The sequence below is a fragment of the Mauremys mutica genome, chromosome 1 (assembly GCF_020497125.1).
Source record: "Mauremys mutica isolate MM-2020 ecotype Southern chromosome 1, ASM2049712v1, whole genome shotgun sequence".
NCBI classification, from domain to species: Eukaryota; Metazoa; Chordata; order Testudines; family Geoemydidae; genus Mauremys; species Mauremys mutica.
The window spans coordinates 325,316,133-325,334,113 of record NC_059072.1 but is presented as its reverse complement, the minus strand read 5'-3'; the positions used below and the strand labels follow the sequence as shown (position 1 = coordinate 325,334,113).

General features: G+C 39.6%; 1 protein-coding gene across 3 annotated transcripts in view; it reads left to right on the top strand.

Moving 5' to 3' along the window:
- PARP4 (poly(ADP-ribose) polymerase family member 4) overlaps positions 1 to 17,981 on the top strand; it is a 105,151-nt gene that overhangs the window by 23,446 nt on the left and 63,724 nt on the right. For all 3 annotated transcript variants that reach the window (XM_045017982.1, XM_045017968.1, XM_045017972.1), the window contains exons 7-15: positions 28 to 177; positions 1,975 to 2,112; positions 3,759 to 3,932; positions 5,322 to 5,482; positions 9,415 to 9,552; positions 12,913 to 13,011; positions 13,220 to 13,403; positions 16,549 to 16,708; positions 17,274 to 17,398. In XM_045017982.1, the coding sequence (XP_044873917.1) occupies positions 28 to 177; positions 1,975 to 2,112; positions 3,759 to 3,932; positions 5,322 to 5,482; positions 9,415 to 9,552; positions 12,913 to 13,011; positions 13,220 to 13,403; positions 16,549 to 16,708; positions 17,274 to 17,398 (1,329 nt within the window). The remainder of the gene's footprint in view (positions 1 to 27; positions 178 to 1,974; positions 2,113 to 3,758; positions 3,933 to 5,321; positions 5,483 to 9,414; positions 9,553 to 12,912; positions 13,012 to 13,219; positions 13,404 to 16,548; positions 16,709 to 17,273; positions 17,399 to 17,981) is intronic.

Sequence of the window (17,981 nt, the reverse complement as noted above, 5' to 3'; positions counted from 1 at the left end):
TATGTATTTTGATGTTGTCATTTGCAGAGTAAAAAACAGTTCATAGCAACTAAGACTTCTGAAGAAGTAAGAGAAAATTATGAGATTTATATTGAAGATTTGAAGAACCAGGATTTTCTATTAAGAGAAACCTTTCCACCAGGTGCAGACTATTTAGTCTCTATGAAATTACAAGAGGTTAGTATGATTTATTTGTTTGTATTCTTCTGGTCTTGATGATTTCTGTTAGTTTCTGATTCTCTGAGTGTGAGGATTATGGTTTAGATTTTAGTAGAAGAATATAATAGATTAGGGAAAATGGTATTTATGGGCTAATGTTTTGAAAGATTTTTAGGAATAATGAACTAATGGTTTACATAACTTTACTCTAACATATGAAAAGCAAATTTAATCACGCTGTAGAGAATTCCCAGTATTCTTATCCACCATAGGTAAGTACATAGAATACTCCATCAAAGTCCGTGGGAGTTGTGCCCAAAAAATGATGTCAGGATATTGTACAATTTGATGTTTTCAAGTGCCAGAATTCTCACTCATTACTGATGTTCATAGCCTTGATCCAATTTCCACTGAAGTCTGTAGGAAAACTCCCATTGACAACAGTGAGTTGGATTCTGGCCCCAGGAGTATTTTTCAAATAGGTTTGATTGTCTATCTGCTATTGTAAATAGATGTTGTGTGATACAATTTTTTTTTCCATGTACATTTTTACTGTAAGCAATCTACCCTCCCCTTTGCCCCAGATAAGCTAAACTATGTGTTGACACAAAACTGGCTTTAAGATTATATCACCTATATCCAGGACATGTTAGAATCCCTTGTATTGTTTTCTCTGAAGCAATACAGCTATTGTCACTAAAACTTCACTACCTTCCAACAGTTCTTTCCTATTCTAAGCATAGAGAAACGTTTGAGTCTGATACTGCTGTGCAGTAACTGTTGGAAAACATTGACTTTATGGCAACCACTGGAGCTCAAAAAGACTGCAGAAAAACCCCCAAAACAAATTTTAATAATGTTCCTCAGTACACATTAGAAAATCTCTCCATACTTTCTTTAGCTGCTTTGGATGTATGGATTGCACTGGTTTCCATGGCCCTTCCTTTCTTCTCTAGCTTTGCATCCCAAGTTTTTATCTGTATGAGAGGAATGTCTTTGTGATAGACTTCTACAATTTTTTGCAGCTTTTTGAACCAGGAGAAATAGTATGCACCCTAAATGAAGACAACAGTCATTTTGAATCCATCCATCCTGAACTTACAGGAATCAACTGCATAATAAAGAAAATAGTAGGGACATGCAGTCCATTCTAGCAAAGCTTACTGTTTGCAGTCCATTGTCCTATTCATTGTATAAGCAATAGATCCATCAATCAGCAGCTGATTGGCTCCTGCCCTCACTGATATTGGAAACAATTTTGGGGTAGTCTGTCACAAAGAATAATGGAGGAAAGGAAAGAGGGAGCAGGAAGCAATTGAGTTAGCTGAAGAGTCTGTGCAAGACAGAGACTCAGTATGAGTCTAGGGAATTGATTAGAAAAATTGTTCACAAGAGTTATGACTGTGGTGAAAGTGGTTTGGAGATGGTTTAAAGGGAAAGTAGAAAGAATTGCAGTGTAGTAAACTTTTTGGGGAGTTTCTTCCAGCAGAGCTGGCAGAATATACCACCTCATCTGGAGCTTGTTTGCCCTATATTTTAATAATAAATCCCATTCATTATCAGATACTCCACTCAACTTTCAAGCAAGAACATGACCTCACGCTTTGCCATGCTTCCCATCCAGAAGATTTTTTGCAAGCAAGTCTCCCATTCAAGTCAATTGGCCTAAATAAGTCATAGTAAATGTTAACACATATATTGTAGCGTATCGCTTATGAGAACAGGGAAATCAATGGGAGTTTTACCAGTGTGAGAACTGGAGGAGCAAGTTCTGCATCTCTGTTTCTTTTATTAACTGATATTTGTTTACTGCAGCTACTTCTAGAGGAAGCCATAAATTCAAGCACTTTATCCCAAGAAACTAGTGCTTTTGTGGAACTGATCTGGGCAGAAGCACTTGGTCATTTGGATCATTTACTACTTGAACCAGTAAACAACATCAGCCTAAATGATGTAAGTTAATTTTGCTTAGAAATGGTTACTCTTTAGGAACCAGTGTTATCTAAGTATTAATATAAGTATTTTGTTTCCAAGCAAGAGTATTTTGCCCTTTCCAACCTGGAATCAGAACTATACTAGATACAGTTGTATTTAAACACACCTCCACCACTGTATCTTGTGTGTGTGTGTGTGTGTGTGTGTGTGTGTGTGTGTGTGTGTGTATATATGTGTGTGTGTGTATATATGTATATGTCCAGAGACTGTTGTGGGTGCATTTTATAAATCAATTAATATATACATCACATAAATTTAGACATACCATTTGATGTGGAGATGTGGGAGCCTGTCTACTGCAATTTCCTATTCATTTCTCATAAGTCACCAGGCATTTGGTAGATAACATTCAATCATTGCCAATGTAGGTAAGATATGAACCACAGTCCTAGAAGTGAAAAGGTCTGTATCCCAAAGTGTCCCTCTGTAAGAATTAAGTTGATAAAATTCATATATTCTGACTGGCTTCACTGCCAAAGTAGTTAATTTGTAAGAGAAACATCATTATGTGCAATTTCCTAAGAAATAGTCTTAAGTTTTTTAAATATAAGAATTTAAAAGCTGTGGTTCAGTTAGCAATGTTGCCAAAGGGCCATTTTGAAGCCAGGATCAACTTTGGATCAATATTGATATAGAGTGGAACTTGGTTACAAAGTCCCTGGCTTATGTCACCACTATTACACTACTGGATATTACTGGTTTGTGTAAATTATATTGAAGTTTGCCTCTTCCCTACTGCTCTGTGATCATCAAACTATAACCTGGCATTCTACAGAAAGGATCAAATGGGAATGTATTACAAGTAACAGCTGTATTGAAATTCAGTACAGCTATGCGAGCAAATCTATTTCCTCTAGGAATGGTGTCCCTAGCCTCTGTTTGTCAGAGGGTGCAGATGGATGGCAGGAGAGAGATCACTTGATCATTACTTGTTAGGTTCATTCCCTCTGGGGCACCTGGCATTGGCCACTGTTGGTAGACAGGATACTGGGCTGGATCGACCTTTGTTCTGACCCAGTATGGCCATTCTTATGTTCTATTTCCTGTTTTATTTCAAATTTGTACAGAATGTCAAATGGATAATGGTACTTCAGTGCAGTCTTCAGACTCTTGCTATAAATAGGTGTTTGCCTTATGTACCGTTAGATAAACTTGATTTAGAAGTTTCATTAATATTTATTGTTGTCCTCTTCTAGTTTCCAACCATAAGCCCTCTGGGATTGTTTTCCATTATTTAATAAAGAGTTAGTCTGACCTTGTGAATTTACAAGAAACTAAAACACTTCCAGCTAATTAAATCCATGTTCTTTTTTGTTATATACTTGGGGTGCATCCTGCTCCCCTTACTTCGTGAGTAGTCCTACTGAAATCAGCACGACTACTTGCGGAGTATCTCAGCATGAAGGTAGAATTAGGTCCTTGGTTTTGAATGCCAAACTCAGATACAAAAAGGGGTTGTACTGATGTTTCAATAACAAAGAATAAACAAAAAAGTATTAACTTAGTGTGGAAAGAAATTACCCTCTATTTCTAGTATTTACCTTTTTCAGGCTTGTTGCACTGTTTTGTCAGGATTTTATATTTAATAATCTCTTCTCTTGAAGGTGAGCAAAGGGGAAGGTATTCTACTTCAAATAAAGAATGCAATGAATGAGGGAACAGCAGCAAAGGCACTGAAAGCGATGATGATGGAGTTCTATCGAATTATACGTCACAAAAGTGGAATTGACTATAATATTACCAAAAAACTGTTATCTAGCAAACAGGACCTCTGTCAGGTAACACTTTTAGATTGTTAGTAAGCTCTGATGTGTCCTGTATAGTGTCACTTATAAATACTGTTACACCAGTGAGTAGGATATTTTTTAACTCTTGCAAGGGCTACTAAAATGTAGTTCCATTGTGAATCCAAATAGCAATGGGAGGCTTACCAGTGGTGCAAAAAAGTTACATTTAAAATATGGTCGATATAATTATCTTTGGCCATAGGAATGTTTCTGATACCAGAAGTCTCACATCCCATAAATCTTGCCCATGACTGATGATGTGGCAACAATATAACGTTTTTATAGTTTAATGTTGTATAATTAATTTGTGTGCAGGTTAGGTACTCCATCATGATATGTTGTTATACAGATCATACTATATGATCACAATGGTCCCTTTTGACCTTGGAATCTATGAATATGCATTAATAAAATGTGTGTGTGTGTGCGCCACTTCTCCAGGCACAAGCTGGTGCTGGGTTGCTTGGCCTCCCCACCCTGTCTCCATCCTCAGAGCAGGACAACTCCCTGCTAAGGTTTGGGAATTGGATTGGTCCGAGCAGGGCCAGCTCCAGGGTTTTTGCTGCCCCAAGCAGCGGGGGGGTGGGGGAAAAGCCGCGATCGCAATTGGCGGCAGCTCCACCATGCGACTTTCTTCTTCGGCGGCAGGTCCTTCCCTCCGAGAGGGACCGAGGGACCTGCTGCCGAAGAGCCCGACTTGCTGCCCCTTCCCCTTGGCCGCCCCAAGCACCTGCTTGCTGAGCTGGTGCCTGGAGCCGGCCCTGGGTCCGAGTCGTGTGATAACATGATCTCAATCCCTCACCTTTTTCCCCCCTCTTCTAGGCTGTGAAGCCTAGCTTTGTGCATTGCTTTTAGTGCATTTGCCCTCCTGATTGGCCAGTGGCACGGCTGACACCACAGGATGGCTGCTGAGGGCAGCCAAGGAGTGGGGACAGTCCCAGGAGCAAAGTCAAAATGGCAGCCAGCCAACAGAAAGTACTGGCTTGCTGAGTTGTTGTGAGATGGCCCAAGGCTTGGAGTGATTTTGGAGTTTTATGAAAGCAATTTAACTGTATCTGCCATGTTTTGTTTATATAAGGTGCCACACCTGGTCTCACTCTTGCTATTCATGCTAATGGATAAGTTGAAATAGTCTCTGTTTTTATCTTCAGTTCCAGTATTATTTCACTGTAATAGTGTGAATGATTTTCTTTTACTATAATTTTCTTTCTCTTTCTTTATTCTGGGTTTTGGTTATTTTCTATATTAAATGTAACAAGTATAAAATGACACACACACCCAAAAAAAGTCACCAAAAATGTAGAGAATTAGAACACTGTTCACTAGTCACTACAATATATTATCCACATATCAATTCTAATGTATATCTTTATATTTTAGCTAATCAGAGACATGCTTAATGTCTGCGAAACAAGTATGTCAAGCCCTAACCCACCATCTCTTGCTAAATACCGGTCTTTAAGGTGCAAGATACAAGCTATCAATCCAAACAGTGAAGAATTTCTCAATGTTAAACAGCAGGTGTTGAAAAATAATCACAGGTGGGTGTTTAATAGTGATAAGATTACCTCAGTTGAATTATAGGAATAATACATAAAATACATATAATGAGGGGTGGGCCACCAGATTCTGCCACAGCAGTGAGATCTTTGGCTTGCTCCTCCAGTTCTCACACTGGTAAAACTCCCATTGATTTCCGCTCCACTCCAGAGCCAGCAGGGTTGTGGAGTAGGCAGGGCTGGCCTTTACAAAAGCAAAGTAAGCAGGCATAGCATGTCAGGTGTTTGTCCTATTCCTCCTCCATCTCTGAGACCAAAGGAAGAGAAAAGAACTTGTTCCCATACCTTCCCTAGGACCAGAACCAGATGGGAAGAAATTCATGCCCAGTTATCAGCGCCAGCAGCTTGGGGCTGTGTCCTTGCTTGGGGCCCTGAAGATTGTACAGCCAGCATGATGATAGGCCATTGGTAGCTCACTCCCACCTCTAAAAACAGCTGGATCTTGGCCCGGTTGTTCTTCCTGCCCATCTTTGCTTGGATCAGCTGCATAAGATACATCTTCCTCTACTATGATGTACATTTGGATTGAATAGAAACAAATTCATTATGACAGTATCTGATGAGACTGATAAAACTGCTCTATTTTTTGTTTCATTATTCTAGGCCTCAATAATTTTTGAAAAACTATTTTTGGAAGGAACTATTTTTAAATTTGTTTTAATTAGATTTTATGGCTTCTGTGTTTGTTTCTGAATTTCAGTGTTTATTTTCAGGCATTTTAACGCTGATCTTTTTTTAAGTGTGAAATTTTTATTTCAGCTGTTTTTAATTTTCCTTGTGTTATTTAAAAAACCTGGCCCCCCTCTTTTGAGGATCTCCTTAGCCCCTTTCAAACAATTTTCATTCATGTAAAAAAAATATAAATTAAATGTTCTTTTGTATATACTTTCAAAAAGCTTACTCTCTAGTGTATATTTCATTTGGTCGGGGTTATACTGGAGACCCTATCTTGTAATTAACCAGTAAAATTAAACATGGAAAAATGAATAAATTCATAGAAATAAAGTTAGCCAGACTGTGTGATCTTAGTTTTTGGGACACTGCATTTGATTTTCTGTAAAAGATAATTTTTTCAAAAATCAAACTGCTGTAGAAATAGATGTTGAAGGAGCAGGCTTAAAAGGTCTTCTAAAAAAGAGTCTTCATATAGTAGCTCCATAAGTAGGGACATTACAAAATATTTGTAATCCTCAAAAAAGCCACCTTGGGTAAAGTTTTCAGAAATGCCTAAGTAACTTAAGAGCCTAAGTCCTGTTTACAAAAGTGACATAGGTACTTAGGAGGTGATAGCTTTGTCTACACTACAAATGACTTGCTGGTATACTGGCAACATAAGCTGCATCTACACTAAGTGCTCTGACAAAAGGAGATTTCTGCCCAGTTAGGAATACCAAGTCCCTGAACCACATTAGCTACTCTGACAGAAGCACTCATCTGTCACCATAGCTGCATCTAAACTGGGGGTTCTGCCGCATAGCTATGTTGGCTGGAGGGGATGGGCTTTTTATACCCCTGACTGACAGCTATGCCAACAAAACTTTGTGGTGAAGACCTGGCCTCATTCTCTTTGAAGTCATTGGGACTTAGGAGCCTAAGGTCACGGCCTGGTCTACACTACAAAATTAGATTAACATAGGCCGCCTTGTAAGTATAGACACATGTACAACTAAGTTGACACATTTGCCTTCTGGTGATGTAAGTGTCCAGTTACAGGGATGCAGTAACACTACCTCCTTGAATGGTGTTGAGCCATGGTTGACGTACTGAGGTTAATGCAGCACGAGTACTGACACTGTGTGACTTATATTGACACTAACAGTTCTCCAGCAGCTGTTCCACAATACCTAATACTGACTGCTCTGGTCACAGTTTTGAACTCCATTGCCAGGGGTGTCAAAGACCAGAACCCACTACTGCTCCTTTAAAACCCCTGCATATTTTTAAAAGTCTTTTCCTGGTTGCCCAGCCTGGCGAGCACACCTACCATCTCTCCCTTGTTGTAAGCAACTAACCATGCTAGCTCCACTCACTAGATTTGCTACTGCTTGGAGCAGACAGTAGGTATCGGATCTCCTGAACCTGTGGGGAGAAGAGACTGTGCAGACACAGCTTTGGAGCAGTCGTAGAAACATGGAAATCTGCCAAAGATTGCACAGGTGATGCAGGCAAAGGGGTACGGTAGGAATCACAGCAGTGCCAGGTGAAAATGAAGGACCTGCAGCAGGCATACTAGAACCAGGGCAGCAGAAAGTCAATCCAGTGTCTAGCTACAGACCTGCTGCTTTTACAATGAACTGAATGTCACTTTTGAAAATGGTGCAAAGGCCTGACTTAACCTCCAGTGTAGATGCAGTCGATTTGATGGAAAAATGCTTCTGTTGTCCTAGCTAATGTCACTCAGGGAGGTGGAGTTCCTACAGCAGTGAAAAAATCTCTTCTATTGCTATAATCTCCATCTGCACTGTGGGGTTACAGCAGTGTATGCTGTACTGCTGTAGAATCCATTGTGTAGACATGGCCTTAAGAGCCAAGTCACTTAGGTACTTTTGAAAAATTTACCCCTTATTTTAACTCTGAAGGTCGTCTCCTGTCGGAGGTGGAGCCTGGGAGTGATACCACTAAACAGCATGCTGGAGCATTACATGGTCCAGATCAGTGGATCCTGCTCCAAGTCTGGACTTCCCAGGATCTGAAAGGATACCAAAAAAACGCAAATTTTAAAAAAGCTTTGCTAAATTCCTCTCTGCTCGTGCTACTGAGGGATTCAGCACCTATCCCTACTACTCTGAATTTGTTATTTAAATATCTTTAAGAGAGGATCCCATCAAGATTGTTTTGTAATTGAATATGTATTTTGCATGTAGCTGAGCTTGTGGCAGGATTGTTCGGACTGAGCTTGTACGCCTAGATCCTCAGGTGCCTAAATATCTTTAACTCCCATTGATTCATGGAGTTGGGCAGCTAAATACCTTTTAAGCCTTAGTCAGTGTACTAAAACTTCCAGCAGCCATTGGTCCTTTCTACAGTGTAGACGGGCCCTTCGTCACTTGCAGTACAAATTACTGGAGACCACTCTTTATCACCCCAGTGCCCTTTTATTTCCCTGTCTTTTCCCGCCACCACCTATATACAGCTATATACAGTTCAGTATCAATCAGGTAGCCCCTTGGGGAACAGCTTGCTCTTCCAGCTAGCGGGGAGCAACAGGCCCTCACTCCTCACTCTCCTGTCCTCCCTCACCTACTTCCTTCCTGCTAGCTTTATAGGCCTTCCCCCATCAAGCCCACAGCCTGTCAGCGCCAATCTTTTCCCCTTACTGGGAGCTGAGCTAGCAGGCTCTGCGCTAACGGGCTGAGTCAGTGCCTTTTGGCCAGCACCCTGTTACATACAGCCTCAACAGATAAGTGTCAGTGGCTGCTGGGAGTTGTAGTGTAATGCAGCTACATTCTGTGCAGACCATAAGCTAGAAGCTCTTCCTCTTAGGTCACCCAGACTGTTGACTCCAAAAGGACAATGAATGAGTAGGCCTGATAGATGGAAACTTTAAAATTTTGGAAAACTAACATCCTGATTTTTTCACAGTTCTGCCATAGCTTGAACTCTGTGAAACATAAATACATTGTATAGAAAAGGGGGAAACCTACTATGAGATTACAGGCAATCACAGATTAGATAGCTGCTATAGAATTACAATTTGTATTCCTGTTTGCCTTTAATATTTAAATATTTCCAGTGTGTTTTCAGTAAATGTTCCTTTGTACTGTGTCTGGTTCTTGTAATTATGAAAGAAAAACAAATGAAGAGTAGTCATTTCTTTGAGGTACATATTAGTTCTTCACCCTTTAGCTATTAATTGAATTTGAATACACTTTCTAACTGACATTGCCTCAAAGTTTATTTTCAATTTCTTGCAGTGACTGTCCAGTGCAAGTTTTACAAATATACAGAGTTGGCAGAATAAGTGAAACAGCAGAGTTTCTGAGCAATCTTGGGAATGTTCAATCCTTATTCCATGCATCATCTGTGCGCAACTTCGTTGGAATTCTCTCCCGGTAAGAACTTGCAGTATTTTTTCTCTAAGGTTTTCCAGCATCTTTTTACTTTTTTGTTTAATATTTTGAGTTTATAAAGGACTCATTTTCTTTGACATTAAGCAAACGTTTACTTTAATGTTTGGGCATTAACATTTATGCAGGTACATCACAGTAGAAAAATCCACCTTTTCTTTTGAACAGATTAATTATAAAGATGTGATATTCTCTTGAAAACGGGTCTAGGGTGGATATAAATGGTCAGATATCATGGTAATAAGCATAATTTAAATACCTGGGTACAGAAAGAACTTAATTTTTTTTTCAGTGTGTTCTATTTAAGATTAATTACTACCCTAATAAAATATAGAGAGAGTGGAAAGAGTAATAAATGTGAATAATATATCCCTTCTTCTACCACAGGGGTAGGCAACCTATGGCACATGTGCCAAAGGCGCCATACAAGCTGATTTTCAGTGGCACTCACGCTGCCCAGGTCCTGGCCACTGATCTGAGGGGCTCTGCATTTTAATTTAATTTTAAATGAAGCTTCTTAAACATTTTAAAAACCTTATTTACTTTACATACAACAATAGTTTCGTTATATATTATAGACTTATAGAAATACACCTTCTAAAAACATTAAAATGTATTACTGGCACGCAAAACCTTAAATTAGAGTGAATAAATGAAGATTCGGCACATCACTTCTGAAAGGTTGCCGACCCCTGTTCTAGCAAGTCTTCCATTGCTGACCTCCATCCTCCATTTTTAAATGTTATTTTTAAAAATATATGTGTGTATGTAATATTAAGCACACATCATTGTCTTCTTCTGTTGTAACCCATATCTTACCACACACTGTTTATTTTCATCCCTTGTGTTGGATCTAATTAGGGTCAAACATCTGCAGCCAATAGTAGTACTAACAAATTCTATGCGACTACTCACAGTAGTAAGTACTGAGTTCATTAATGAGTGTTCATGTGATCATCTACTTTGATTGCAGGTCCTGAGGACAAGAATCTGTTAACTTTTATTTGCTTGTAAAGGGCCATGCACACCTATACAATATTAGTTTTATTTCTATAGCCAAAACTATTCTTGAATAAAGTTGGTTTCTGTCATAATCTTAACAGAATTCATAGATTCTAAGGCCATATGGGACAATTAGGTTGTCTGGTTGAACTTCCTGTATATCACAGGCCACTAAGGGTATGTGTCAGCTGACTCAGGCTTGCAGGGCTTGGGTTTCAAGGCTGTTTAACTGTGGTGTAGTCGTTCAGGCTCTGGGACCCCACGAAGAGGGAGTGTCCCAGAGCCTGAGCTCCACCCTGGGCCTGAATATTTAGACCACTGTTAAACAGCCCCATAGCCTGAGCCTTGCAAACCAAGTCAGCTGATAACCCCTGCATTGAGACCAATATCGTATTTCTTTTACTAAAACATACCTTTCAGAAAGGCATCCAGTCTTGATTTGAAGAAATCAACAGATAGAGAATCCACTACTTCCTTTGTTAGTTTAGTCCAAAGGTTTATCACCTTCAAAAATATGTGCCCTATGTCTAATTTGAATTTGTTTGACTTCAGCTTCCATCCATTGGTTCTTGTTATGCCTCTCTCCTCAAGATTAAAGAACCCCTCAGTACCAGGTATTTTCTCCCTGTCAGGGTACTTATAAACCGTAATCGAGTGACCTATTAAGATCTTTAAGTTTCTCGTTGTAAGACATTTTCTCCAGACCTCAAATGATTTTTGTGGCCCTTCTCTGTGCCTGCTTCAAATTTTCAACATCCTTTAAAAAATGTGGATACCAGAACTGTATGCAGTATTCTGTTATCAGTCTCGCCAGTGCTGTAAACAATGGTAAAATAATCTTAGAGCTTCTCTGTTTATACGTCCAAGAACAGTGTTATCCCTTTTTGCCACAGTGTCACACTGGGAGCTCATGTTGAGTTTCTTACCCACTGTGACCTCAAAATCTTTTTCAGAGTCACAGCTTTGAGGATACCAGCCCCCATTTTGTAGATATTGCCTGTGTTTCTAGTTCCTAGATGTATGACCTTGCATTTGGTTGTATTTAAATGTATTTTGTTTGAATGGGCCAGGCCTACCAACTGATCCAGATCACTCTGTATCACTGCCCTCACTTTGTCCTTATCCTTATTTACTACTCTGCCAACCTTTGTGTCATCCTCAGATTTGATCAACAGTGACTGTATATTTATTTCCAGATCACTTGATTTAAAATATTGAACAGCATCGGGCCTAGTGCCAATCCATGAGGAACCCAACTAGAAACATCCCCATTTGATGATGATTCCCCATTGACAACTGCTTTATGAGTTCTGTCAGTTAGCCAGCTCTTAATCTATTTAAGATGTGCTTTATCTATATTATATAGTGCTAATTTTTTTGTAAGAATGTCATGCAGTATTAGGTCAAATGCCTTACAAAAGTCTAAGTATATTACATCTATGCAGTTACCAATAGCAACCAAATTTGTAATCTCATCAAAAGTTTAAAGCTGCTTTGTTTGACAAGACCTACTTTCCATAAAAGAAGATTAAAGTTAACGATCAAACTGCCCTTCACTCCTGGACACTCTACCTTTTTTGTCCTCCCTTGTTTTGCTTAGATAATGTATGTATCTGTGATAGGTATATGGTGTTCCACATAGTATAGGTTATAGAAAAGTAGCACTATTTTATATAACAGACAAATATTAAGTGCTGGTTTTGTGTTAATGTGAATGTTTGCCAGTGATCACTATTTTGTTTTCACTTTGTAACATGCAGTTTTTATGTGCTAAAACTAGAAAAATAAGGAGTATTTGCTGTAATATCCTCTTGATGAACCTCACCCAGGGATTTCCCCTATTGTGACTAACTCAGTAATATCTCTGTTTTACTGAACATTTTCCAGAACTCCCTGTCCATGGTTTCTGTAAACTGTATTTTGTCTAGTTCAGGGGTAGGCAACCTATGGCACGTGTGCCGAAGGCGGCACGCGAACTGATTTTCAGTGGCACTCACACTGCCCGGGTCCTGGCCACCGGTCTGGGGGGCTCTGCATTTTAATTTAATTTTAAATGAAGTTTCTTAAACATTTTAAAAACCTTATTTACTTTACATACAACAGTTTAGCTATATATTTTAGACTCATAGAAAGAGACCTTCTAAAAACATTCAAATATATTACTGGCATGCAAAACCTTAAATTAGAGTGAATAAATGAAAACTCAGCACACCACTTCTGAAAGGTTGCCGACCCCTGGTCTAGTACATCAGTGGCACCCTATTTACTCAGTATGTATTAATCACGGGACCGTATGTCAGGATCCTTCTACCTTCATTAACTGTGATGCTATTTCTTTTCTAGAGGTCTCCTTTTACCAAAGATAGTGGTTGAAGATCATGGCATGGAAAGAACTGATATTGGGAACCTGGGGAGTGGCATTTATTTCAGTGATTCTATCAGGTTTGAAATACTTAGTTATAATATTGGGTTCTTTTGACTCTTAAAGAAATTTAAGTTTCTTTTTGTAATGTTTTAGAGGAATTTTAAGATAACTTTAATGTTGAAAGTTATTCCTTTCCATTTTTCTACTTTCTGTTGAAATTTAAAATAGAAATGCATGTTAATATAAACTGTATGTGTCTGTGTGTGATTTTTTTTTTAACTGTAGTACAAGCACTAAGTATTCTCTACCAAGTGAAATGGATGGAACTCGACTGTTGGCTGTGTGTAATGTGGCACTTGGAACCTGCTTGGATTTGTATAAAAAAGATTTGTCATTAACTAATGCGCCAGCAGGATATGACAGCGTGCATGGAGTCCGTAAAACAGCAAACATCTCTTCAGATTTTGAGGTATTGAAACCAGATCCAACCAAAAAAAGGCACTGAGGTTGTTTAAAACTCTTGGATTTATTGTGCCAGTGTTAGATAACAGGACAGTGGGAGACTGAGCACCTAGGTTCTGTTTCCAGTTCTGCCTCTGAATTACTATGTGGCAATGGGCAAGTCACTTAATCACTTTTACCTCCATTTCCCCATCTGTGAAGTGCATATAATACCTGCATCACAGGATTTTTAAACATTTGTATAGAGCTTTTGGATTGTGGCATGAAGGACACTATTTAAATGAAAAGTATTAATGTTATTTCATATTACAGTGGAATTCTCCTATAAATAGCTGAGAGAGATTTTATATTGAACTTGGTTCTAACAAAGTGAGGTGAAAATCCTGAACTACTTCGCTACATTTCAGCAGACTTTCATGTCACATAAACCACATACCCAACAGGATTTGGAGCCATGGAAGGGTCAACCAGGATTTGTCTAATGGATGTTGAACATAGTTAGGCTATGTCTATACTAGCTGAAAACCATATTCCACCAGGGTTGCAGCAGTGAATCACAACTTCTTTTCCTAGGGTAGACACATCCCTTTAGTAAAGCATTGCTTCACTTACAGTGAACTTTCATTCCACTATAAATTATTTGCATTGTGCTATTTCCCTTGAAATATACCAGTTCATATCTATCCGAGAGGTGCGAAATGCTACATTTCAAGGAAATTTCCCCTGCATCCTATAATTATCACTTTCATATAGTAGAGAAAAAGGGCAAGGAGGATCCTGGCTCCCAGTCTTGCTACAGTAGCTCCCAGCCAAGGAGTAAAGAGGAGCTGAGTAGTCTTGCTAAAGTTGCTCTGCACTGAGGGTGGAGAGGTTGCCAAGTGTGTGGTTTTTGCAGCCCAATTGGGCTATTTATAACTGACAGCAGCAGGGATTTTTTAGCGGTTGCAGTGTTTGCTATTTTGCTGCCCTGTTGCCACTGGCCATGCTGCTCAGGAGTTGGGAGGAAGACTCCTGATCTGCCTCGCCCCCTACCCTGCCAAGATGTTCTGCCCTGCTCTCAGGGTCTTGTGTCTCATCTCCCTCTTGGGTTATGTTTGCAGCATGCATGGAAGATGCTGCTGTGCCTTAGTCCCAAAACCTTCTGCTGCTCTCCTTCCCCATACCTGCTGATGATCATTGTGACTCCTGGCATTAAGCAGTTATTTAGAGACATGCTCACTCACAGAAACTTTTTTGTGTATGGTGTCACAGTTCAGGGTATCTGCACCTGTATTTCACCTCAGAGGTTCAGCAAGGGCACCTGATGCTCAGGCTTCCAGCTCTTGCCACTCTTGGGTGGAGATATGCATTTCCAGGCTGGACAGTTCCCTGGCCCTCTCTGTGTAATTCGCAGAACAGTCAGTCTGCCTAGACAGACCTTCTTGCTTTTTCTTCAGAGATGGATAACAGTTAAGGTTAAGATTTTGTCATGATTATTTTTAGTAAAAGTCACACACAGGTCGCGGGCAATAAACAAAAATTCACTGGAGCTATGGCCTGTCCATGACTTTTACTAAAAATAACAGGGTAGAGAGGGCTGAGTTGGGGGGAAGGAATGATAGCAGGTGCCCCGTCGGGGGGACTGACAGTCCCACCGCCATGGGGGAGGGGGACACAGCCCCAGCTTCAGCCCCCACTGCAGCCATGGGGAGGAGTGTGCAGTCTTGACTTCAGCTCTGGCCAAAGCCGAGGAACGGAGCACACAGCGGCGGCTCAGGCTTCGGCCACAGCCAAGCTCCAGCCTCAGCTGAAGCTGTGGGGTGGGGAGGTGCACTGCCCTGGCTCCTGCCACAGCTGTGAGGGGGGCACACACACCTAAAGCCATGGGTCGGGGAGGAACAGCCCCAGCTCCACCCCCGCCACTGATAGCTGAGCCGACATCATGGAGGTTTGATAAAGTCTTGGAATCCATGACCTCCGTGACTAAGTTGTACCCTTAATAATAGTGTTACAGCTACAGATATAATTTACCACACAATTGTTTCCAACCAAGCCTACTTTATTCTTAAGGAAAAAATATTTTGGAGAAAACATATTTAAAACAATAAAAGAACCTACATGCATGCTAATAAGCTTACCAGGCGTTACGCCAGCCAAGGGTTTGTTTTTTTTTGTGGTCACAGATTCATCAGTTTCAGTTCAGAACAAGCACAGAGTCTTTTGAGGTCTCACGAGGCTAAATTCTTCCAGTGTTCCCATGAGGATTGGTGCATTCCATGGAATGGAGTCCTGCCTGTTTGGTGTATCAGGAAGAAGGCCCTGAGTCATTTTAAACTTAGGCTTTTTATCCAAAAGTCTTTTCTTTGTGGGTCTCAGGAGAGTCCAGTGGACTAGTGTATGCATATGTCCCCAGGGGACTTCAAAGGCTGATAACTGAGAGAGTTCAGTAGCATTCTCCTTCTCTTCTAAAGAAGGTATATACAATGCCACAACACCACATACACAATTGCATTTTAATAGAATGTACCCCATAGCTACTCCAGTAAGGTTAATTTAATTCTGTAAAATTTATTTTAATTCCATAAGGTTTGTTCAGGATATTGTCAGTCTGTCACATATGGAATATAGAAAACAACAATGAAAGAGGGTTCCACTGTCTTATTAATGTGTAAAATAAATATAATCCCTGCTCCAAATTGTTTAAACTGTCAAGGTAGGAATAGATGCAATACTATGCAAACAAATAAGCACAGTTGCTGTCTAGGCAGCCAGAGAAGGAAAAGTGATAATTATATTTGGAATTATTTTGAGGAACAGTTGTGTTAAGGAATTTTTTTGGAGAGGTTGGGCACCTGGATAACTTAATTGTGAGGCTTTCCACCGAGTTGAGGATGGCATGAAAAAAGTCATAAATTTGTGAGTGAGAAAAGGAGATGAAAGGAGCAGTCAGTAGTGAAGTTTGTGCAGCGTGCGTAGGAAGGTACAGGATGAGAAGCGGACAGAGGTGGAGTTCTTTGAAGAGTGCAAAGCGTTAGTATTAAAACCATACAGTCATATTGCATATCTCAGTTGAGATGTCTCTTTAGATCAGCTCTTAAATCGGTTTACAGTCTTTGCAGGAATACCTGTAGCTTTTATTATATTTGTAAAATAATTCTCTTTGCTTGCAACAGGATGATGAATTTGTTGTGTACAAAACCTGTCAGGTTAAAATGAGATACATTGTTAAGTTTTGCCTTGCTGGAGACCAAGTAAAGCAGTTTCAGCCTGGAATTGAGACAGAATTAGAGCAAGATACGCCAGCGACCTCACATTGTCATTTACAACCCGAAGGTGGAAAATATTTCTTGTTTGTAATTGTATTTACATCATAAATGCTCTAGCTATTAATCAATAACTTGAATAAAACTGATCAAATACATTTTTAATATAATTGAAAAATTATTTTGGATTGATTTGCAGCTGTCACCACACGTTCTTGACTAATATTGATATCTTGGAAGCATCAGTTTAACAGATTTCCTCTGGGAATAAATATTGAGGCTGGTTTTCTCCTCCTGACAAAGTGCCTTTCAAGAGGCCTAGCAGGAAGTACTCTTACATAAATCATCAGACGCTCTTTGAAGAATTCACATTTTACTCCCTAAAGGCTAAACAAAGGTCTTATGAAAAACCTGTCATCAACTCATGATCCCTCAGACAGCCTTTATCACAGCAATAGAACAATATTATTGTGGGAATTCATCACAGACACTGAGTATTATTTTTAATCCATGTATGGTGAAATTACAGTTGTAAACATGGGCCAAATGGCCATTGGTGTGTGGGATTGGCTATTATCCCACCACCCAAAAAGCCAAACCAAAACACTAACTTTTCTTCAATTTTTTATATTTAGACTATGCATTACCAAGTGTAAATCTTTTAAACCACGTAAAAACTGGTCTTCAGGACACATCTGGAAACCCAGTCCCTCTTGAAGATATTCATATCAAGGGGAGGATAATAGACTTCATAGCACAGGTACAGTGCACTGTTAACTCAAATTTTCAGCAACTGACTACTGAGAATTAATTAAAATTGTTATGTACTGTTGAGTCACTTTTAGAAAAATAGACAACTCAATCTCTAAATGAAGGTCAGTCTCTTACAGGTCCTGACATTAATTCAAAGTGTTTTTAATTTTTAAAGGTAAGCAGACAAATCGCTTTTGTAAGTTCTTTAGGCAATGAAAAGATCAGTGAATTTGTGTAATTCCATATTTCAGAATAATTTTTCTGCCTATGTATGGTTGAGTCATTGCCAGGAAGAAAGTTGCTGCAGAGGAATATGCTTTTTTTTTTTTTTTTTTTTAAAGGGGCTTTCTTGCCTGCCTATTTGATAACTAGAATTGGTGGGTTGAGCTTACCAAAATAATGAAAGGCCCACCCCCACGGATGAGGGAGTGGTCCCAAACCCAGAAATCAATAGATTATCTGGGACAAAAAATTAAAAAAGTGGATGGAGGTCCAGAATCAAAACAATGGATCCAGGGGGGTACACCCAGCAGAGACCCTAGACCATGTCCACTGCTCCGAGAAGACTAAGGAACTTACGGAACTTTTTC